We start from the raw sequence: 24,911 nt of genomic DNA on the forward strand, positions 1-24,911 counted from the left end.
GCCGCAATGTAATAAACGAAAGCTGTGCATTTGCATGCACAAAGCGGCAGGCACCGCGCGGTGCCTGCCGCTTCGTGCACGCAAAGGCAGGGGGGTACCATAGGTACCCCCCATGTGCACCCCCCACGCAACCTTCACCCAGGGGGCCCGCAACGGGCCCCCAAAGTGATTGTCCGTATGCTTTTCCACGGCGGAAAAGCCGCCGCGGAAAAGCATTACTTTCCCTACATCCTAATATGGCTGGCGGTGTCTGATAGACATCGCCAGCCATGTTAGTGCTTTTCCGCCGTGGTCGCCTTCCGACCACGGCGGAAAAGCGGCGGACACATTGTGAGACCCACCAGCCATCCTGATTTGGCGGTGGGTCTTTCAGGCCTCCTCGGCGGATTTCCCGCATACTCCGGACCGGCGGTGGCTTCCGCCGGCCCGGAGTATGCGGAAAATCCGCCATCATAATGACCCCCATAATGTGCGTCAGATGCTTTTGTTAGAAAGGAGTGTGTTTGTGAATTAATGATGGGAGCATTACTAATGCTCACAGGGGAAGGCGACACTTTGTGGGGCTAATCTTAGAATTCACAGAATAAATACACATATCAGATTTCGCATAGGATATTTTACCTCTTCAGTACCCACTGTGCTCAACAATGGGGTGGGGAAGGACCTAATCTACAAATATTTCTCACTTGGGAGAAATCCCTTATACAGAAGTGTGGCTCAATGGTTAGAGCGGCAGACCCTGATGGAGAGGTCTAGCCCGGGACCAGGGTTCAATTCCCCGCCTAGGCGGGTCTTGGGCTCCACAACGGCCCCCACAACGCTAAGGATGCCTGGCCTCCACCTTGGGGGTGCCCAGGAGTGGACACCTCACAGGGAAAGCCAGGATGGGTTCCACAGCGGTATTCGTACAAGCGCCTTGAGACCCTTGCGGGTGAGTAGTGCTCTATACAAGTATCAATTTACATTTACACCGGTGCCGGAGGGGTTCAAATCAGCGAGATCTGAGTGGAAGACGTGGGCCTGTGTGGCGACACATCTCGTTGCTCATTGACCACAATAATATGATCATTACTTATAAAATAAACCCCGTATCATATATAATATGTATTATTTTGAATAGCTGAAAGGAAATTAAATAATTCTACCATAGTTTGTCAATCAACCGACTCGCCTTCAGTCATAGTGCTTGTGTTGATCTTTATGTGGCACAGGAGTGAGTATATAATAAAAATATATAATCGCTCCTCACAGAGATATCATAACCAAAGCCAACATGAACATCAAACTCAAGTATGGATTATACAGGAACTCATAACAGCAGATGAGAGTAGAGGGGTGTTCTCCAAATATAATTGGATAGAAAGCTACGCGTCATCCAACCAACTTGACTACCCAAAAGGAGTTGCTATAATAGTTAGAAAAGGATCAGGGGTGGAGCTGATGGCCTTTAGTACGGACGATTCAGGAAGATGGGTGATGGCCGCGCTTAAATGCTCAGGTATAGAGTTTATATGTGTTGGTTTCTACGGCCCAAACACAGACGACCCCCAATATCTAGTGGATCTGCATATGAGGTTGGTAGAGAAATCATCCCCATAGTAATAGGAGGAGATTTCAGTACATTATTAGATCCAATAGCAGATAGATCAAAGAGCAGGAGGGAGGCACAGGCCCAAGCACCGAAAACAAGTCAGGCTCTAAAACATATGCTCACAGAGTTGGGAATGGTTGACGCCTGGAGACATTTAAGGAAGGGTTATAGAGCTTACACTTTCCATAGTAAGAAGTACCATTCTTTTTCTTGGTTAGATTACATATTGGTTGATAGAGAATGGGCAGGGAAAATAAAGGACGTCATATATCATGGTCATATATCGGACCATAGTATGGGTAGTATCACACTGGGGGGGATTACTGTAAGGACATGTGGCAGATGGACCCTGAAGAGAGCAATTTTATTAGATCCAAGAGTTGCTGCCACTCTGAAGGAAACAATGGTGGAATTCTTCATTATTAATGCCAATTCAGCACCAATAGGCATTGTATGGGACACTTATAAGGCCTATGTCAGAGGGGTATTGCTAAATCTGGCTGCATATAAGAACAAAGAGGAACAAGCTGAATTACAAAAATTGGAGGAGATAGGGATTTTGGAAGGGACATTGCAGCCAGATGTATATTCTGATGATGAGACAGTAAAAAAGCTAGATGAAGCTAGATTGTACTATAGGCTGAAATTGGATACTAAGAGCAGGGAAAGGTTGGAGGCAAGGTGCAAGCAACATTTTGAATACGGGGAAAAAGCAGGGGCTCTCTTAGTCTGGAAGGAGAGGGCAGATAGGAAAAGAAATCATATTAGAGAGATGGTCATAACTCCCAAGGGAGATGTATCTAATAATGAGGAGTTAATGAAGGAAAGACTTATAACACTTTTCGCAGAACTCTATTCGGAGCCAGAAAGGCCCGATGCAGAGGCTTTAAAGAGCTGGTTGAGTAATATCGGTCTCCCGGTTCTAACAGCAGAAGGGAGGGACAGATTGAATTCCCCATTCTCTGAGGAGAAATAAAGAGAACAATTAAAGCATATGAAGAACGGTAAGGCAGCAGGCCCTGACTCAGTTCCGGCTGAGGTTTACAAGTTATTATCAGGAGAGAGAGTTCCAGAATGGATGTCTCTTCTTAATGCTATATATAAGGACACGCTCGGCTCTTGACCGTCAGCACGACTGCGAGGTGCACGGTCTTTGCTTCCTTGAAGGCAATGTGAATTGAATAAGGGCTGACCTTGGGGCCCATATCATTGACGTAATTGAATATTACCATGACTAGGGGAAAGGAAGCCACGATCTGGCTCCTGCACAATTGGCTAATTGTGCAACTGCCCCTACTTCCAGAGCATGGTCTTGTGACAGACGTCACCGGCCCATCTTGGATCCGCGACACACCTGCAATGCCGGTCTGGCACCAGGAATAGGTTGCCTTTCCCCGTCCTGAAGAAGACTCGCAGCAGAGGTCCCAACACACCCTCCTTGTGTTAGCCGAGTCGAAACGTCAACGCTCTCCATCCACACGAGGCCTGTACCTGTCACCCTGTCCTACACTTTGAAGATGCATTGTTGCATGATTAAGTTGAATGCATTACTGTGTAAACATGTTCTATAATGGACAGGTCTCTTGACACTGGTCTTCAATACCAGTCTACAGTTAGAATTATTTGAATGGTCTATTCCTACAGCTGTGATCCTCACTCTCACTTGCCCCACACGAGCACGTCCTTTAATCCTTTTCTTTTTCCTTTAAGCAACCTATTACAAAATGTTTAAAATTGTGAATTGAATATAACAATTTTGAATAAATGTATTGTAAATGATATTTGCTTATCTGGTGCTTCATTGTTTTTGGTTTCCTAAATTCTGTGAATGCATTCATAATATAATTTTGATGGCATAGGCGTAGTGGATTCTACATGGGATTAAATACCAATGTTGGAGTTTACACACAACAGAGATTATACAGATCTGAATCAAGTTCTTTTTGAATAAGTCACGGACCGTTCTTTTCATTCCCACATTGTACCCAGGTCGGGTGGCGACCTTTTGGGTTACCCCATTATCTATAATGGCAAAAGTAAAGCAAACCCAATGCAAAGCATTCATAAATCTGGGCCTCTGCCAGGAATACTTCCATAAGATATATGCTAATGCTAGGAGTCTAAGGAACAATTTTTAAGATCCCATGTTATGATCCGCTACACTTGCATGTAAGGGATTCCATCTAGGGTGGGTTTGACTGTAGTTGTGGCCATGCAGACATTAACTGAACACATGGCAGCCAGTGACTTACACATGTCCTCTAGGCCTGGCCTAGAGGAGACTGCCAACTGTCTCATCATGGTAATGTAGGCTAGAAAGATAATGGTCTTTGGGTCAGCCTTCTTTAGCTGTTGCTTTGCCTGGGGTCTCAGTGGAACGTTGGCCCCGCCCGCAGCAAAACATGCATAATGCGCAGGAAGGGGTCCGCCATTTTCGCTATAGTAGCTTTTGAGAGTGTCAGTCTGGTCTACGATCCGCCCACAATTATGTTCAGTGCACAGGAGTCTAGGATCTCAGAGCTTGTAAAAGCACAGCACCTGTTGGCTTGTTTTTTGTTCACACTTTGGAGTAACGAATGGAAGAGGAAGTCATTATGCAGGCTGCTGTTTCTGGAAGCAGCCAAGTGTAATTGTGAGCAGCTTGCTCCTTTCCAATATAAATCTCAGGTATGATTGAGAATGTCACATTGCGAACTGCTTTAATGTTATGCTTTTAGGAAATTTAAATAGTTATGTTTTAGAAGAACCTTCTTTTCAAATAGACTTCAATTTGATGGGCAAGTGTTACAAGAGACAGGACATACATAATGTATCATGTAACAGTGCATAACTGCTGCAGTGTGCTTCTCCATTGACAAATGCCAATAGTCGGTGTGAGAAGTTGGCCTGATATATGATGTTTCCAATTCTGGAACCACCTTGTATCAGTCCAAATAACCACTTATGGTGTCTGGTTGTAAGTCAACCTTGTAGACAAGCTATCTTAATGGTAGCATAGACTAAGCAGCCTTAAAGGCTTAACTCAAGAGGTCGTGTTAAGCGAGCTGTTTTACCAATCACAGTCCTGTAATATCAAATGAAAGGACACCACACAAGTATATATTATAAAAATATATGTATTTATTACTTACAATAATCCCCAGTACTCTTTATGAATAAAGGGGCACAAGCGTTAAATCAAAAGCACAGTATAACATACAAAGTTGCACAATTATGGATGAGGGCGGGGGGCCACTCAGACCATATACTAAAAAAATGGTATAAGAGATACCAATCGATCAGTGGTTAGGCCTAGGGCCTAGGGAATCGCTGGGAGCAGTCGGGACAAGCAATGCTGAAGTCGGGAAAAGCCCGCGGGATTCGGGTGCAGCGCTGAAAGCGCACGCATGCACCAATGTTAGTCAATGGTGCGTAAAAGTTACACAAATAGAGTTTAAGGACACTTCCGTTGAACCTAGAAAGACAAAACTTAAGACACAGACCCTAGAGGTGTGTACCAGTGTGGGAACACCGGCGTTACAATGTTACCTCACCCACAGGAAGCGGGTGCACAGGGTCGAAGTAGGGTCGGGTTTCGTCACGCTGGTTCTTGGTGCTTGAAGCTGAAGAGGCTGCAGGCGCTGTGAAGGAGAAGTGTCCGGTGGGATCCAAGGGTGGATCGAAGTCAAAAAGTACCTGAAAGCAGAGGGGACAGAGTCTGGGTCACTCAGCAGTGACCAGGGTGGAACCAGGACGGAACCAGGCAATGTCGGGCGCAATCAGGTGGTTGTCGAGGAGCTTCTCTCCGCTGTCACGTGGGCTCAGGGGCATCTGCGACGTCCATGAGCAGGTCACGATCTGTCCCACGTAGGCTCTCACCGTCGGCGCTGTCGGCTTCAAGATTGGAGCAAACAACACTTGGCAAAAGCAATCCACGCGGAACTGGGAGATTGCTTCTCACTCGGACCAGGAAGGTCAGAGCGGGGGCTCCTTTTCAAGGGAGCTGGTGTAAATCTGGAGCAACCAGAATCACAAGTCGTATTTCAAGTTTCGTCGGCACAGGGGCCACAAGCCGGCTGGCAAGTGACCGGGCCAACGCGTTGAGCCAAAAGAGCAGAAGGGCCCCACGCAGCACTCGTCAAGTGTAGAGGGGTGAACTTCGGTGCAAGAGTGGCTCAGGGTTGGGGCTTCTCAAACCCCGGTGTACAGCTTCGAGGGTCACTCGTGGGCTGCACGGTCAGCGTCTCGTGGTCTTTTCAAGATGGCGTGCCCCACGCTTCCGGTCGCCTCCACGGGTCTCAGCTCTGCAGGGACTGTGGATAGGGCTGTAAGAAGGCAGGCAAGCTTGATCTCGTCGATCTCTGTCGCTCGAGTTCCGGCGGGAACTGCAACAAAGCAGACGTCGAGGGCTGGATGGTGCCTGTTTGCACAGGGTGGTCACTCCTTGACCACAAGGGAGATTCTTCAGTCTTCTACGTCGAGTAGGATGTCGAAGGGTCCAGAGTTTCGTTTCTTATGTTTCATCAGGATAATCTGAAGTGCTTTGGCACTGCTCCCATTCTTATACCAATCTAGGGGGCTGGATTACCTGCTAGGTCCCCTCCTATGGGTGGGACCCAGGAAGGGGGTGGTTACACCCCTTTCCTTTGATCCAGGCCGCGCTGGGTCGGGGGCTGGGGTGCCCCAGAACCGGTTTGGCCGGATTATGCAAGGGGCAGCCTTGTGCGCCCCAAGCAGTGTCTGGTTTCTTTCAAACCTCCCTGCTACAATCCACTATCTCCTGTCTGGGGGGGTGTGACACCTCCCTGCGACAGGAAACCCTTTGTCCAGGCCCCTTTGGCTGAGTTTCGGTCAGCTTCAGGGGGTCAGACTTGTGTCTGTGGCAGAAGCATCCATTTTGTGGATCTGAGGTCCTATTAGAAATTAACCGCATTTCAGTAAAGTAACATGTCTTCTCCCTGTAGAGGGGTGGAATGCTATCCCCGTCACCAGGACTGGCGAGGGGATAGTATTCCAAATCGTATGACACCTTACACAACATGTTTTGATAAAGCCAAACCAAAGTTGCTATATAACCGCGAGGATTATAATGCACTTAAGAGTATATGGTATGGCATTATCCTGAAACAGCTTAGGGAGTTGTTCCCGACAGCTGCAGACAGGCTCAGCTCATGCTAGAGCTCCATCTCACATTAAACCACGCACTCTGCCTCCAGGATTGATGAGGCCTTCCATAGGAGTGGCTCACAGGTTTATATGTGTCCAGATATAGGTTTAGATATAGGTATACCATATCTAAGCAAGGGGTGATTACACCACCTTGCCCCAGCTGAGTGATCAGCCAGTTGTGTCAATTTAAGAACCAGCCAGGGGTGGCAAAAGATATGCTGCAGCCCCTGGTAGGCCTTGGTGGCACCTATGCCCTGAGCACCTATAGTGCATGGTACAGGGGCTGACAAGGAGTCCATTTCCAATTGTGGTATGTACCTATAGCACATGTATCATTAATTTAGAGAGAGAACAGCAGGCTGGGGGTCTGTTTAGCAGGCCCACAGCCTCAGTAGTCAAAAACCAGTGAAGCAAAAAGCTAAAATTTGGGGTGACCATAGGATAGCAGACCCTACTCTCCTACACAACCCCCCCCCCCCCAAACGCAGGGACATTAAACTTAACCTTGACCAGATAAGTCTTCATGTTCTAAGTGGAAGTACCTGGAGAGACCATCTGCATTACCATGGTCAGTCCCTGGGCGGTGCTCCACTGTAAAGTCCATCCCCTGTAGGGAAATGGACCACCTGAGCAGTTTGGGATTTTCACCCTTCATCTGATTTAGCCACAAGAGGGGCTTACGGTCTGTCTGAACTAGGAAGTGAGTTCCAAACAAGTAGGACCTCAACTTCTTCAGGGCCCAAACCACAGCAAAGGCCTCCCTCTCAATGGCTGACCAACGTTTCTCCCTGGGGGTCAGCCTTCTGCTAATGAAAGCAATGGGCTGGTCTTGACCATCTTGATTAAGTTGTGAGAGCACAGCTCCCACCCCCAACTCAGAAGCATCTGTCTGTACAATGAACTGTTTGGAGTAGTCAGGACTCTTCAGGATAGGTGCAGAGCACATGGCCTTCTTCAGGTAATCAAATGCCTTTTGACAGCTAACTGTCCACTGAACCTTTTTTGGCATCTTTTTGGATGTCAAGTCATTTAATGGTGTCACAATGGACCCATAGTTTTTCACAAACTTTCTATAATACCCAGTCAGGCCCAAGAAGGCTCTGACTTGTGTCTGGGTAACTGGAGGAGCCCAGTCCTGTATGGTCTGGATCTTGCTCTCCAGTGGCTGAACCTGACCCCCACCTACTAGGTGGCCCAGGTATACAACCTTACTCTGCCCTATCTGGCACTTGGTAGCCTTGATAGTCAGGCCTGCCTTTTGCAGGGCCTCTAAAACCTTCTTCAGGTGGATCAGGTGCTCCTCCCAGGTGGAGCTAAAGACAGCAATATCATCTAGATATGCCTCACAAAAGTCATCCAGCCCAGCAAGGACTTGATTCACCAACCTTTGGAAGGTGGCAGGTGCATTCTTCAAGCCAAAGGGCATTACCACAAACTGATAATGTCCACTAGGGGTAGAGAATGCTGTCTTGGCTTTTGACTCTTCAGCTAGTCTGATCTGCCAGTAGCCAGCTGTCAAATCAAATGTGCTCAGAAACTTGGCAGAAGCCAATTTATCAATGAGCTCATCTGCTCTTGGAATGGGGTGTGCATCTGTCCTAGTGACAGCATTGAGACCTCTGTAGTCCACACAAAACCTCATTTCTCTCTTTCCATCTTGGGTATGAGGTTTTGGCACAAGGACCACTGGGCTGGCCCATGGGCTCTCTGATGGCTCAATCACTCCAAGCTCCAACATCTTTTGCACCTCAGCCTTTATACAATCCCTGACATGGTCAGGTTGCCTGTAGATTTTATTCTTGACAGGCAGACTGTCACCAGTGTCCACCTCATGGGTGCACCAGTTAGTTTGACTGGGTGTGAGTGAAAACAAGTGTCTGTGGGCTTGCAAAACTTGTCTCCAGTCCATCTGCTGCTGGTCAGTGAGGCTGCCTGCCAAGGCTACTCCATCAACTGAACCATCATCAGGGTTCTGGGAAAGTAGGTCTGGGAGAGGGTCACTCTCTTCCTCCTGTTCCCCATCTGTGGCCATGAGCAAGCTCATGTCCTCCCTGTCCACAAATGCTTTCAAACGATTTACATGGAGCACCCTGTGGGGGCTCCTAGGGGTTCCAAAGTCAACCAGATAGGTGACTTCTCCCTTTTTCTCAATGATAGGGTAGGGTCCAGTCCATTTGTCCTGGAGTGCTGCTGGGGCCACTGGCTCCAACACCCACACCTTCTGCCCTGGCTGGAACTCAACCAGAACAGCCTTTTGGTCATGCCAAGCTTTCTGTAATTCTTGACTGGCCTCCAGGTTTTTGGATGCTCTCTCCATGTATTCAGCCATCCGGGAGCGGAGACCAAGTACATAGTCCACCACATCTAGCTTAGGCTTTTTGAGAGGTAACTCCCATCCTTCCTTCACCAAACATAGTGGACCCCTCACAGGGTGGCCAAACAAAAGTTCAAAAGGGCTGTAGCCAACCCCCTTCTGTGGGACCTCTCTGTAAGCAAAGAGCAAGCAGGGTAAAAGGATGTCCCATTTCCGCCTAAGCTTCTCTGGTAACCCTTTTATCATTCCCTTGAGGGTCTTGTTGAATCTCTCCACAAGCCCATTGCACTGTGGGTGATAGGGTGTGGTAAACTTGTAGTTTACTCCACATTCCTTCCACATTGCTTTTAAGTAACCAGACATGAAGTTTGTACCTCTGTCTGATAGTACCTCCTTTGGAAAGCCCACTCTTGAGAAAACTGCAATGAGGGCTTTTGCCACCACAGGTGCTGTGGTGGTCCTTAGGGGAATTGCCTCTGGGTACCTGGTGGCATGATCCACTACCACCAGTATAAATCTGTGCCCAGATGCTGTTTGAGGATCCATGGGACCCACAATATCTATTCCAACTCTTTCAAAGGGTACCCCCACCACAGGTAGTGGTATCGGGGGGGCCTTTGTTGTGCCACCTGACTTACCACTGGCTTGGCAAGTGACACAGGAGCGACAAAACTACTTGACATTTTCTGACATATGAGGCCAGTGAAAGTGTGGAACAAGCCTGTCCCAAGTGTTGTTCTGGCCTAAGTGTCCTGCAAGGGGGATATCATGGGCCAAGGTGAGAAGGAAACCCCTAAACTTCAAAGGTATAACCAACCTCCTGGTTGTGCCAGGCGCTTGGGGTCTCTAGCCTCTGAGTAAAGGAGTCCATCATCCCAATATACCTTATGGGTACCTTGAGCATCCCCTGCAGCCTCAGCAGCAGCTTGCTGTCTGAGGGGTTCAAGTGAAGGGCAATCTAATTGGGCCTGCCCCAGGTCTGCCCTTGAGGGTCCCCCTGTCCCCAGAAACTCAACCTGATCAGGCTCCAGTTCCTCAGAGACAGTCTCCTCTTGGACTGCAGAATCAGTTTCCTGTGAAATCTGATCCTCAACCTGGGGCAAGGGGGAAGAAATAGCCTTTACCCTCTTGCTCCTTCTCTTGGGTTGTGGTTGGTCTATTGTTCCAAGATCCACCACTGGTTCAGGAAGGCACTTCTTAGCCTGAGTCCTTGTCACTGCAAGGACATGTGCTGAAATCCCTAGCATTTCTGCATGAGTCCTGTACTCCACTTCTGACCAAACTGAGCTTTCAAGATCATTGCCTAACAGACAGTCTACTGGGAGGTCTGCACTCACAACAACTTTCTTTAGGCCATCTACCCCTCCCCAGGAGAAGTTCACAACAGCCACACTATGTGAAGTAGTGGAGTTGCTTGCATTGGTCACTAGGTAACTTTCACCTAGTACAATCTGTCCAGGGTCCACAAAGTCAGGCGTCACCATTGTGACACTGGCACATGTGTCCCTGTAGGCCTGAGCCAGTTTCTCATTTATCAAAGGCGTCTGCCTATATTTGCCCAGGTTACTGGGACTCACTGCAATGGACAAAGCTAAGTCCACATCATATAGGAGAACTGCCTGAGTAGGGATTCTGACTAGGCCAGATTCCATCTCAGTACCCAAGGTTAACCCTACTATACCCTTTGGTTGTGTACCACCACTGTTAACTGTACTAGGGGGTGCAGGTGCTTTAGGAGCTACAGTGGTGGGGACTGGATTTTTCTTGGTGCAGTCACTGCCCCAGTGTGAAACTGATTTGCAGGTATTACACCAAGGTTTCTTTGGGCCATCATTCTTCTTTTTCTTGTTTCCATTTTGGGAACCACCCTCCTTATTATTAGTTTGGGGGCCTGAAGACTTCTGGTCCTTTTCTTTATCTTTCTGATTCCCACCCTTCTGGTCTGTTTTCTTCTGGTCACCACCTTGGTTCTGGGGTTTCTGCTTAATCCTTGTTCTGACCCATTTGTCTGCCTTCTTTCCCAATTCTTGGGGAGAGGTGAGATCAGAGTCAATAAGGTATTGATGCAACAGCTGGTTCTGACAGTTATTAAGGATCTGCTCTCTCATGATAAGATTGTACAATCCTGTATAGTCTGAGACTTTACTTCCCTGCAGCCAACCCTCCATAGCCTTAGTGGCACAATCAACAAAATCAGTCCAGTCCTGAGTCTGTGCTTTTTGGGTGTCTCTGAACAACAAGCTGTATTGCTCAGTGGTTAGGCCAAACCCTTCAATATGAGCACTCTTCAGGACAGAGTAGTTTTTGGCATCCTCAGGTCTAACTGTGAGGAGCCTATCCCTCCCTTTCTCAGAAAAGGAGTACCATAAAATTGCAGCCCACTGATCCTGAGGAACCTGCTGTACCATGCAGGCTCTCTCAAGAGCAGTCATCCATTTGTGGATGTCATCCCCTTCCTTGTAGGGGGGCACAATTTTTGTCAGGTTTCTATTATCATAGCTCCTGTCTTTCTCTCTAGGAATTATGCTGCCACCAGTGGCATCTAAGCCACACAACTTTCGTTCTCTTGCCAAGGCAAGTCTAGCTTGAGCCAGGGCTACCTCCTCCCTCTCTATCTGGAGTTTGACAGCTCTCATTCTGGCCCTATGCTCTATCTTCTGAGAGGAAGTCATTCCTCTCTGAGATTCTCTTGAGGCACTAGAAATATGAGAGTCCCCTGATGGAGATCTCACCCTTCTGTTGCCTGGGAGAATGATATTGTGGGATCTGGGGAGATGCTGGCCCTCTCCATTCCCAAGTAGGTCTAAGTTGGCCTGGTTAAGCCTGGCAACTACAACCTGGTTACCCCTCTGATCCTCATTTTCAGGATCCTCTATATCTGAGTTCTCCTCCTCTTCTTCCTCCTCTACATCTTCCTCCTCTGGAGTGGGCTCAGTTACAGGGGGGTTCACTCCATTTCCTGAGTCTAAGGGAACTGCATTCGCCTTATCTAAGTCATCCTGTTCTAGAATGGCTATCAGGGCAGGACTGGTGGGACTTCTGCCCCTTTTTAGCCCCCTTGAAATGCACAAGGCAATCAAGTCTTTGTGGCTAAGTTTGTCATAGCTGGAAGTTGCCTTGGTCAGGTCAACTGTCACAGGTAGAGAGCTTGGAACTTCACCTGTGCCAGACATGACTCTAGTGTGGTGTAAGTGATGCACCTACCTACACTAAGTGTTTCCCTACTGTACCTTGCTAGTGAGTTGTAGTGAGGGTGTGCTAATCCCTTTAATCTACAACTACTAAGTCCAGTAGAACTTAATATGCTAAGCTTTTGATTTATATGTACCTAAGGTACTTGATGTGATCTTTCAATTTGATAACAAAGATTGCAACGGTAAAACAACAGCAAGCTCAAATCCGCACCGCTGCGCACCAATGTGAGAAGTTGGCCTGATATATGATGTTTCCAATTCTGGAACCACCTTGTATCAGTCCAAATAACCCCTTATGGTGTCTGGTTGTAAGTCAACCTTGTAGACAAGCTATCTTAATGGTAGCATAGACTAAGCAGCCTTAAAGGCTTAACTCAAGAGGTCGTGTTAAGCGAGCTGTTTTACCAATCACAGTCCTGTAATATCAAATGAAAGGACACCACACAAGTATATATTATAAAAATATATGTATTTATTACGTACAATAATCCCCAGTACTCTTTATGAATAAAGGGGCACAAGCGTTAAATCAAAAGCACAGTATAACATACAAAGTTGCACAGTTGACCTATTCTGTCCTATTATATCTGACTTTAGTTCAAGATATACAAAAATCCTGGTAACAGGGGATTTTAATCTACATTAGGACAAGCCCATCTGGGACTCACCCACGCGTCAGCTAGACACATTAATGTCTGCACTGGGTTTTAAACAGATTGTGGATGCCCCAACACATGTAAAAGGCCACACTCTAGACCTCATGTGGACCACAGATGCCACTCTAATGTTTAGTGAGGCAACGCCCTGTGTTTGGTCGGACCACTGTTTGGTCTCCTGTGAGGTTCCCCTCAATAGCGGGGTTGTTTGTAACTCACTTGGTTTTAGAAAAACCCGGAAATGGGCTGAAGTCAATCTTATGTCATTGACCAAGGCACTCCTGGAATCTCCCCAGGTTATAGAGTTGGATCGTAACCTTGACCGAGAATACTCTGATCTAACGAGAAGTATGACTCGGGCTATCGATCAAATAGCGCCAGTGAGAGTACAGCAAATAAAGAAAAGCTCTCTGGTTCACGCCACTCTTAAGGGAAACTAAAACAAAGCTAAGAAAGCTAGAAAGGATGTGGAGGAAATCCAAGCAGGACACGGATAGGAATACCTATAAGGCCTCTCTCCATCAATATAAAAAATTGATGATTCAAGCTAAAGCGGATTATCTTGAGTCCCGCCTAAGTAAGGCAGCGAACATCCAGAAAGAAACCTTTAAAGTACTGGCCGAGTTGAGTAAAAAACCTGACAACGTCAAGGCTCCTTTCGATTGTAACACCTTCCAGGCTTATTTCCTGGAGAAGGTGAAGATCATTGTCCAGGAGATAGAGAATGGGGCGGTAACAGGGACTTCTACCGCCCTAACACCTATAAGCGTGAGCGATTGCTCTCTGGAAGTGTTCCCAGAGATGGATGCACTAATCTTGGAACAGCTGATGGGTAAAATTAAATCTGGCTCCCCAGCTGACCCTTGTCCACCTGAGATCTTTCGCGTCGCGTGCCCCCTATTAGAGGATGGTATTATCTCCCTCCTCAATAGATCGCTAGACACGGGTTATCTGCCGGTTGAACTTAAGGAGGCACGGGTAAGACCCCTACTGAAAAAAACGGGGTCGGATCCAGCGGTGTTAAAGAATTACAGACCCATCTCCCAGTTGCCCTTTCTCTCAAAAATCCTTGAGCAGCATGTTCTGCAGTCCCTGTCGTGTTATCTGGAATCCTACCACCTACTCCATGATTGACAGGCAGGGTTTCGAGCCCATCACAGCACCGAGTTGGTGATGCTCTCGGTGCTGGACGAACTAAGAGGCAGGGCTGACTGTAAGAAAGCGAGCGCCCTGATTTTGTTAGATCTATCAGCGGCGTTCGATACTGTCAGCCACACTCTACTCTTAGATAGATTAAGGAACTTTGGGATTAAGGGCTTGGCCTTTCAATGGCTGAAATCCTTCCTTACAGGAAGGACCCAAAAGATACACATGGGGGATGAAACATCTGAGACGGGGATTTTAGAGTGTGGGGTACCGCAGGGGTCCGCCCTGTCCCCGCTTCTATTTAATCTGTACCTGCAACCACTGATTGCTTCGCTGGCTGCGATGGACTGTAAAGTCTTTAACTACGCGGATGATACGCAGTTGCTGTTAAGCTTAAATAACACCACGGCTGCGCATCTTCAATCCCAGAACATCTTGAGGTTCACGGTGCAATGGATGACGGATAACCTTTTAAAAGTCAACCCTGACAAAACTGAGATCTTAGTTATCCCATCCACTTCTTCACCTTGGAGTGATCTCTATTGGCCTACGGAGTTGGGCCCTGTCCCAAAACCGAGCCTGGCTGTAAAAAGCTTGGGGATTAGGTTGGATGGCGACCTGTCGATGGCTCCTCAGATCTCGTCGGTTGTGGGCAGTTGTACAAATATCATCCGGCAACTGCGGAAGCTATCCCCTATCCTCTCACAGCCCATGATGCGATCAATAGTGGCTGCCACTATCATCTCCAGAATCGATTATGGGAATGCTCTCTATCTTGGCCTACCTAAAACTCTTACTAACAGGCTTCAGGTCTTAATGAATGACGCTGCCCGATTGATCTTTAGACTCCCGAGGAGGTCTAAAGCCACTCCTTTACTACAAAGCCTACATTGGCTTCCAATTAAAGAAAGAGTGGAATTTAAGAGTTTGTGTACAGCTCATAAAGCAATTTATGGTATGGCTCCAGCCTACATTAAAGAGCGCCTGCAGCTGTACTGTCCGGTGAGAACACTTCGGTCTTCGGACTCGCAGTTGTTGACCTGCCCGCGCTATAGGCTAGCGACGAAGGGTGGGAGAGCCTTTTCAGTGCTGGTTCCCCAGCTGTGGAACAGCCTGCCCGGAGGGCTGCGTGAGGAAGGAAACCTCCTAAGATTTAGAAAGAGCCTAAAAACGCTATTGTTCAGGAGAAGCCTGAGCATGGTATAACTGAGTGCTGCTCTCTGCTTCTATTCCGTTGTGTTATTGTCTTGTACCATCTTTTCCTGGCGCTTAGAGACCTGCAGGTGATTAGGCGCGGTATAAAATTAAAATAACAATAACAATAACAATAACAATTATGGATGAGGGCGGGGGGCCACTCAGACCATATACTAAAAAAATGGTATAAGAGATACCAATCGATCAGTGGTTAGGCCTAGGGCCTAGGGAATCGCTGGGAGCAGTCGGGACAAGCAATGCTGAATTCGGGAAAAGCCCGCGGGATTCGGGTGCAGCGCTGAAAGCGCACGCATGCACCAATGTTAGGCAATGGTGCGTAAAAGTTACACAAATAGAGTTTAAGGACACTTCCGTGGAACCTAGAAAGACAAAACTTAAGACACAGACCCTAGAGGTGTGTACCAGTGTGGGAACACCGGCGTTGCAATGTTACCTCACCAACAGGAAGCGGGTGCACAGGGTCGAAGTAGGGTCGGGTTTCGTCACGCTGGTTCTTGGTGCTTGAAGCTGAAGAGGCTGCAGGCGCTGTGAAGGAGAAGTGTCCGGTGGGATCCAAGGGTGGATCGAAGTTGAAAAGTACCTGAAAGCAGAGGGGACAGAGTCTGGGTCCATCAGCAGTGACCAGGGTGGAACCAGACGGAACCAGGCAATGTCGGGCGCAATCAGGTGGTTGTCAAGGAGCTTCTCTCCGCTGTCATGTGGGCTCAGGGGCATCTGCGACGTCCAGGAGCAGGTCACGATCTGTACCACGTAGGCTCTCACCGTCGGCGCTGTCGGCTTCAAGATTGGAGCAAACAACACTTGGCAAAAGCAATCCACGCGGAACTGGGAGATTGCTTCTCACTCGGACCAGGAAGGTCAGAGCGGGGGCTCCTTTTCAGGGGAGCTGGTGTAAATCTGGAGCAACCAGAATCACAAGTCGTATTTCAAGTTTCGTCGGCACAGGGGCCACAAGCCGGCTGGCAAGTGACCGGGCCAACGCGTTGAGCCAAAAGAGCAGAAGGGCCCCACGCAGCACTTGTCGAGTGTAGAGGGGTGAACTTCGGTGCAAGAGTGGCTCAGGGTTGGGGCTTCTCAAACCCCGGTGTACAGCTTCGAGGGTCACTCGTGGGCTGCACGGTCAGCGTCTTGTGGTCTTTTCAAGATGGCGTGCCCCACGCTTCCGGTCGCCTCCACGGGTCTCAGCTCTGCAGGGACTGTGGATTGGGCTGTAAGAAGGCAGGCAAGCTTGATCTCGTCGATCTCTGTCGCTCGAGTTCCGGCGGGAACTGCAACAAAGCAGACGTCGAGGGCTGGATGGTGCCTGTTTGCACAGGGTGGTCACTCCTTGACCACAAGGGAGATTCTTCAGTCTTCTACGTCGAGTAGGATGTCGAAGGGTCCAGAGTTTCGTTTCTTATGTTTCATCAGGATAATCTGAAGTGCTTTGGCACTGCTCCCATTCTTATACCAATCTAGGGGGCTGGATTACCTGCTAGGTCCCCTCCTATGGGTGGGACCCAGGAAGGGGTGGTTACACCCCTTTCCTTTGATCCAGGCCGCGCTGGGTCGGGGGCTGGGGTGCCCCAGAACCGGTTTGGCCGGATTATGCAAGGGGCAGCCTTGTGCGCCCCAAGCAGTGTCTGGTTTCTTTCAAACCTCCCTGATACAATCCACTATCTCCTGTCTGGGGGGGTGTGACACCTCCCTGCGACAGGAAACCCTTTGTCCAGGCCCCTTTGGCTGAGTTTCGGTCAGCTTCAGGGGGTCAGACTTGTGTCTGTGGCAGAAGCATCCATTTTGTGGATCTGAGGTCCTATTAGAAATTAACCGCATTTCAGTAAAGTAACATGTCTTCTCCCTCTAGAGGGGTGGAATGCTATCCCCGTCGCCAGGACTGGCGAGGGGATAGTATTCCAAATCGTATGACACCTTACATGACATGTTTTGATAAAGCCAAACCAAAGTTGCTATATAACCGCGAGGATTATAATGCACTTAAGAGTATATGGTATGGCATTATCCTGAAACAGCTTAGGGAGTTGTTCCCGACAGCTACAGATAGGCTCAGCTCATGCTAGAGCTCCATCTCACATTAAACCACGCACTCTGCCTCCAGGATTGATGAGGCCTTCCATAGGAGTGGCTCACAGGTTTATATGTGTCTAGATATAGGTTTAGATATAGGTATACTATATCTAAGCAAGGGGTGATTACACCACCTTGCCCCAGCTGAGTGATCAGCCAGTTGTGTCAATTTAAGAACCGGCCAGGGGTGGCAAAAGATATGCTGCAGCCCCTGGTAGGCCTTGGTGGCACCTATGCCCTGAGCACCTATAGTGCATGGTAAAGGGGCTGACAAGGAGTCCATTTCCAATTGTGGTATGTACCTATAGCACATGTATCATTAATTTAGAGAGAGAACAGCAGGCTGGGGGTCTGTTTAGCAGGCCCACAGCCTCAGTAGTCGAAAACCAGTGAAGCAAAAAGCAAAAATTTGGGGTGACCATAGGATAGCAGACCCTACTCTCCTACAGTCGGTAACTGTGCCACTCTTTTCACAAACTTAATCTGCTCATTGGGTAATGATAACACAGGTTATTGTATGATATATGCTACATATCAAACCATTGACGTTTCTAAGGACTAAACTATAAATAACAAATGATATGTTGTAGGAGGAGACTTTGTTTTCTTTTTTGCTTGCAACAGTTTCAAATAATGCATGGGTTTCTTGTAGTGTGAATTAACAGTTAACCACCACACTGGAAACGCCACTTGGCTTTGCCAATGCTTATTTTTAGAAGCCAGGTCTTCGACATGTCTTTCAATCTCTGTACCATGGCAACTTTTTAAGACCTCCTTCCTTTGAAGACGTCTGAAGAGTTCTTCCTCCATTGAGTGAAAGGCACAAAGAGGATCACAATTCACCCACACTCTTTGTTACCTACAGTGAGCATGCCAGGCACGCTTTCATGGAGGTCATGAATGCGGGATACCCTCCCACATTTCAGAATTCTACTGCTTCCTTTGGGGTTGTCCTACAATTAACTGGGCTTATTGTCTTCATGTTGAGGACGCTTTAGTAGATTTTGAGGCACATCTACCTACTCCCACGATATGAAAATAACACTTGCCTAGCCCTAATGCATTGCTATTGACTACTTCCTTGATGTAGCTCCAGGTCTGCGATCGAGAGTCCTACTGCACTTTTTTTTACCCGATCTATACCGCCCATAATTGCCACCATACTCCCATTCGGTTTCATGCTTGGTAATGTGGACATATTGCAAGCTTTTCCCAATCTCTTGTGCAAAACTCAGAATGTGAAGTATTTCCCAGTTTGGTATTACTGCCTCAGCTGGAAAGCAGATGTAGCCCTAGATATATAGAAAGGGGCACTAACAGTCGCACGGTTGAGACACATAAGGAACAAGCAAGCTTTCACCCAGCCGACCAACATGCAGCAGGCATTCCCAACACCACTACAACCTTGATTGACTTTTCATCAAATAGATACTTTCTCACAATTAACTGTTCCTCCTCATCCCTGGACGCTCACGCATAAACTACAGAATTCATACACACTGGAGTGGTGGAAGTCGCAGAATTACCCACATGTCCTAATGGACTTGCACAATTCAAAAATCCCCCACCATCTGCTCCATGAAACCCTCCCCGCCACACCCTCATCGCCGTATTTCAACCTGATCATCGGTCCTCACAGAAATAACCATCAATGACATTAACAACATGGACTTGTATATTTCAACCTGGGGACTTGTATATTTCAACCTACCAGGAGACAGCACCATACAAATAATGCAAGACATTACATCTTGATTTTCTATATTGCCTCAACTTCACTCCGCATACCCAATAACCAACACTTAAGTGCACCTGCAGGTTTAGACCTTACAGCCAATTTGATTCTGGTAACCTCTAAACCCTTGCTGTGAGGCTTGATAACCCTGTATAGGAATGGATATCAAATATTCTTGGGTTTCCGCGTGGGTATGACATCAATCAATGCCTAAGGTACCTCAGACTCCTTCTATCTCACAGTTCTGAGCTCTTTGCTTCAGAGATTGTTTTTCTGCTTTTCGAAGATAACATTGCAATGTAATGTATTAGTGTTTTTTACATGTAGCCTCATTACCTGCTGGACTGCTGACTGTCACAATCCTGCCTTTGGAGCGTCGGAGCAAAGGCAGAAGGGCTTTGGTGATTTCTATAGTCCCAAAGAAGTTGACCTCCATGCATCCTCTATATGTAGACATAAGCGAGAGCTCAGCATCTCCAAAATGGACACAAATGCCAGCATTGTTGACCAATGCCCACAGTCCTGTAGAACAAGAGGGGTGCAAAAGGTGTCAGGGATATCTTCACGATCATCACTGTATACATATTATACACATTTTAATTCATAATGTATTTATGGGAAGAAGATGGAGTTTACTTTTGGGTGAGATCTAGAAACTGAACTCTTCATATTTACAAAAGAAAGGTCCACTGATTACAGCAAAATAATATCACCTCAACCAACAAATGTAAGTTAACCCTGCTCTGTCTGTTCCATCTTAACCGCATGCGTGCGGTGCAGATTTCCGCGCTGCGCTGAAGTTCGCAAAAACCCACGGTTCATGACGAGCTCAGCTCGTCATGAGTGTACGAGAGGTGTACCTCATGACGAGCTGAGCTCGTCATGAGCGTCGAAGGGGTTAAGGAACTAAGGGCCATATGTAAGAAGCATTAATCCAATTTGCAACAGGAAAAATGCTTTTTGGAATGTACAAAACCCAAATTGAGAATCTGTAACTCGTTGCCAAATCGCAATTTGGGTTTTGCGATTCGGTATTTGGAAGGGGCGTGATCCCAGGGATCACTGCCTGCTCTTAAAAAATGAAAACCAAACGTTTCCTTTTTTATTGTTGAAACACATCCCATTTTCCTTTACGGAAAACGGGTTGCATGCTAACAAAAAATAAACCTTTATTAAAACGCAATCACAGTCAATGGTGGTCTGCTGACCTCAGCAGGCTACAATCCCAGTGAGGGCTGCGATTCCTAATGGGTCACAATCTGCAACCTACCTCTTTAATAATCATGAGGTAAGTCGATTTGCAACCCAGTAGGGATCGCAAGTATGAAACAAAAGTTTCATGCGTAAGGAATAGCGATTTCCAAATAGCGATTCGGATGAAATCGTAATTACCATTCTATGTAAATATGGCCCGAAGAGGGCTGTTATCATTTGCAAACACAGGCTACTAGGGTTATGTGCAAACCGGACTCTGATTGTGCTGGAACCACCAGATCAAACTAGTTGTGCATTAATAACCCTTTCAATTCCATTGTATGCACATAATCCTTTTTGGGACGAGTGAGTGAGTTATATGACGATGATTATAACTATTAGACATATGATAATCCTGTCTATTAACTCTTTTCTACCTTGGTTAGTTGGGAGAAGAGTACATTTTCAAAAAAATTGACCTTTAGCTAATTGGGTCATGTTGAAGTTGTCTGCACACCTTTTGAATGGTTACCAGGCAGAATCTTGAAACTGCAGTGCTCTTTCTGTTAGTCTTATGTTAGTCTTCCTCCAGTTTGAGTTAGTTGAACAATGGACAGTGCAAGATTATGCTTTTGACCTGGAATCTGACTGGAAATGCTGCTAGTACATTATGCACTCTTTCTCCTGTGAGTTTCCATAGGGCTCTTTGCATATTGCCTATGGTATTTTAAATCTCATTTATTGACATCTTGTTGCTGTCTGTTTGTGAAAGACTACACCAAAAACTTGCAGTGGGCTTTGAGCCTGCCCACTGCTTACCCTTGGTTGGCTTTCTAGTCACTCTCATATGCTTGCTTCCTATTTGATGGCTTTCCTTCCTCTTCATCCGTTTATCCCTCTCATAGTTTCTTTACCATGTTTTCGAGAGGATGATTGAATTACTTTTATGCTTCCACTGCTCACATTTAGGGAACTAGGTTTTTCTTTAAGCACTCCATGAGAGGGCATGTGTTTCCTTGCTCTCCGTTGAGTGCTTTTTCCACCCCTTAAATACCTGCCCTGAGTGGTCTGTGTTTCTCCCTCCTCCCGCCACTTGCTCTCTCTGCATTGGGATGCTTTTCTGGTTCAATACACTGCCCACACTTTTACTCTTTGCATCCCCCACATTGACCTCTTTTTAAAAAAATGTTACTCCTTCACACCCGGCCTAAAGCCTGTCCACTTTACTTTTCCCTACAAACTCCTCCACGGCTTTCACTCCTCTTGCTGTCCCCACCTCTTGCAGTCCTTAAAATAATATATTTTTAAGATTTTAGGTGGATCAAAGAGCTGCTGTCTGGTATAGGCCACAACACTTTAAAAAACAAAAACTTTTTTTGGGTGGGGGAATGGTAAATAAAAATGTGTAAAATGGTGCAGATGCCACTTCTGTGTGCATGCTTTATGATGCAGATATGCACATACATTATCGGCATTATGTGGCCGCTAAGAGAATCATAACTTCGACCTGCTCGTGTGTGTGTCTGCGTCATCGCATCATTTTTTTTTTCTTTCTTGTTGTATTGTTGTTGCTGCACAACATTGGCAAAAGCACTGGCAAACCCAATACATTAAAAAGTCACATGTTTTACTTTCTCTATATCTTCGGCTGCCATGACAGTAGGGACACTACTGGCAAACAGGCCCGGCTCCAGGGTTTTTTATTTGGGTGGGCCAATGGTGCTTCAGGGTGGGCCCCTGCGGGCTTGATTTGTCGCATATGTGTCTAGGCAGGCCTGCGTCAGGGCCCCCCTTTGTCTCTACTTAGTCTTACAAGGCCCAGTAAAACTCGCTCTTTTCCAAATCTCTTTTTAATGTTATCACTGTCAAAAAGTGTTTCTTCCATGTAATGTTCCTCTGATGGGAAGAGGAGATTCTGGAGTGGTAGTATCAGGCAAGTGACACTCCTCGGGCTCCCTCTGTGCGAGCCTTCGGGGAGAATCCCTCTTCATTACTACCTCCACCTGACCACGGACTCTGCAACACACTCCCTTACAGGCTTGATTAGCCACTATTCCTCTCCAGTGCACCTTATCTCACAGATGACCTTGGACCCCAGCCCCATATCAGGCACCATCGGGCTCCACTATCATTTTTCCGGGTATAAACATTAGTAAAATCACCTTCATACTTAAAACATTGAATATAGCAGTAATTATAATTAGCACGCACTTTAAAGTATGTTCCACAGTAGCCCTTATGGCCCGACTGCTAATTAAATAAACAAAAACAGAAAGGCCATGACAGGGCTGGCTTCAGCACAGATGCAAAAGTATTTTTTGGCGCTGCACCAATAACCTCTTTCTCCGTAAATACCTTTACTACCACCTTCCAACAAAGCCCCTCATCCCTCCATGGCCTCCCTATTGACCTCTTCCTCGGATGGATTCCCCCACTGCCACATGCCACAAGTGCCCCTAATCTCCCCCTAGCCCCTCCCCCTTGTGACCTCCTCCTCGGATTCCCTCAATGCCACCCTCCACCAGTGCCCCTCATCTCTCTCTAGCTCCTCCCCCTCATGACCTCCTCCTCAGACTCCCTCACTATCACCCTCCAACAGTGCCCCTCATCTCTCCGTAGCCCCCCCATTGAACTCCTCATCGGACCCCATCACTACCACCCTCCACCAGTGCCCCTCATCTCTCCATAGCCCCCCTACTGACCTCCTCATTGGATTCCCTCACTGCCACCCTCCACCAGACCCCTGATCTCTCTTTAGCCCCTCCCCCATATGACCTCCTCCTCAGACTCCCTCACTACCACCCTCCATCAGTGCCCCTTATCTGTCCCTAGCTTCTCCCTCCACCCCATGACCTCTTCCTCGGATTCCCTCACTGCCACCCTCCACCAGCGCTTCTCATCTTTACGTAGCCCCTCTCTCATATGCATTTCATTTGTTGTATAGCGTTACTCATATCAGTGTAGTGTGTGTCAGTACTTTACACCACACACACATTATACAGAGACAATGAATCATACAAGTATGTAAATCAGTCTACAGGGACTGTCACATAAGCCAATGAGGATTACAAGGTGTAGGAATCACATGTCATCCATACTGGTGGGCAGTATATTTTAAGAGGGTTTGGTCTGCGGAAACACAACCTTAGGACTTAAAGAGTATTCCATGGGGGTCAGCTTAACTGATAAAAATGTATATCTGAACAAACATACTCATTTTAGCAACATTAGAATAACGAAAGACTGTGGAAGTTCTAACTATAACACAAAACAATAAAAGCGAAGTTCTAACTATACCATTTATGTTTGTTTGCAGCTCTTTGATGACAGTTCATTGTTCACTGTCCTATGTTAGGATTGAAACTTCTGAACTGCAAGTAACACAAGGATCTCTGTCACAAAGGCAGTACCCACTGAGCTATCCACATAAAATACAGTGCATCTGCATTTAAAAACTTTTAACAGACAAATGATTGCTCTCCAGCAGGATCATTAATCACCAGCATTATCTGGGCACTTTGTATTGTCTTATTGTTGTCCTGCATTGGCCATGATAATGATAAAAACTGTTTAAATGAAGCACACACAAAGTATGGGTCCTGATGGGCCTGTGCACATTTTAAAAAGAAAAAAATGTTGTAACACATTCTCTTACCTACTTTATTGGTCAAACTTTGTGTCACACCCTGATGTGATAAGCCAGTGCAGGGGTCAGGAAAGGTGATTAGGAATAAACAAACTTATTTTCTCCTACACTGCATAGAAACAGAAATATCAACACAGCAGGACATTAGGCAAAGGTTACCAAAGGTTACCATTGTCGTCAAAGAAAGGATTTGTCGCCTTTCCCCATTCAGCGATGAAGGGGTGAAAAAATAAACAAAGCCTCGTTAACATCTAAATGGTCTTTAAAGACCTGTGAAGTACTCGGGAGCGGCTGCAGGCCGGACTGGGAACTGAAAGCAGCCCTGGCAAATTTTGCCAGACCAGCCCCCATCCGGCACGTAGCGAGCCAGCCCCCGTCTGGCACGTAGCGAGCGAGCGCAGCGAGCGAGCCCGACAGCCACTAGGGGGGTTTGGGGGGATTCTTCCCCCAAGAAATTTTGAAAAAACGACAGACCAAAATGGTGAATTTTACAGCACATTTTCATTACTTATGCAAATTGTATCAACCTTCAAAGCACAGTAAACAGGAGATGATGACCTTAAAGAACATCAGGTTACCCATAGGCATTCTTTCAGAGAGCACCAAAAATAGACACAAGTAGTGAATCAGAGAGAACAAAGTAAAAGTGAGACCAGCCCCCACATGGTGTGTAGCAAGCAAGCGCCGTGAGCAACCACTAGGGGGAGTTTGGGGGGTTGAACTTCTCCCCCCAAGAAAATTTGGGAGACAGAAAGGCCAGAACAAAGCATTTTTCAACACATTTTTCATTACATATTAGATTGTATTAACTTTAACTAGCAGTAGCACCTAGGGCACAGAGGCCAGAAACTATTGAAACATCACACCCATGCAGTGTAACTCTTAATAATGATTACAATTATTCCTCTGAATTTAAGCAGTTTGTGCAAGATCAGTTGTTCAGGGTACACATGTTCTGAATAGTGATGAGGCTCCCTGCCCCCTCTACCCCAACCCCCAGGC

At 47.0% G+C, this 24,911-nt stretch overlaps 1 protein-coding gene across 1 annotated transcript in view; it reads right to left on the bottom strand.

Annotated features, from left to right (window-relative positions):
- HSD11B2 (hydroxysteroid 11-beta dehydrogenase 2) overlaps window positions 1-24,911 on the bottom strand; it is a 388,376-nt gene that overhangs the window by 19,681 nt on the left and 343,784 nt on the right. The window contains exon 3 of the mRNA XM_078671395.1: window positions 19,406-19,591. Within this exon, the coding sequence (XP_078527521.1) occupies window positions 19,406-19,591 (186 nt within the window). The remainder of the gene's footprint in view (window positions 1-19,405; window positions 19,592-24,911) is intronic.

Source organism: Lissotriton helveticus, chromosome 12 (assembly GCF_964261635.1).
Source record: "Lissotriton helveticus chromosome 12, aLisHel1.1, whole genome shotgun sequence".
Taxonomy (NCBI): Eukaryota; Metazoa; Chordata; class Amphibia; order Caudata; family Salamandridae; genus Lissotriton; species Lissotriton helveticus.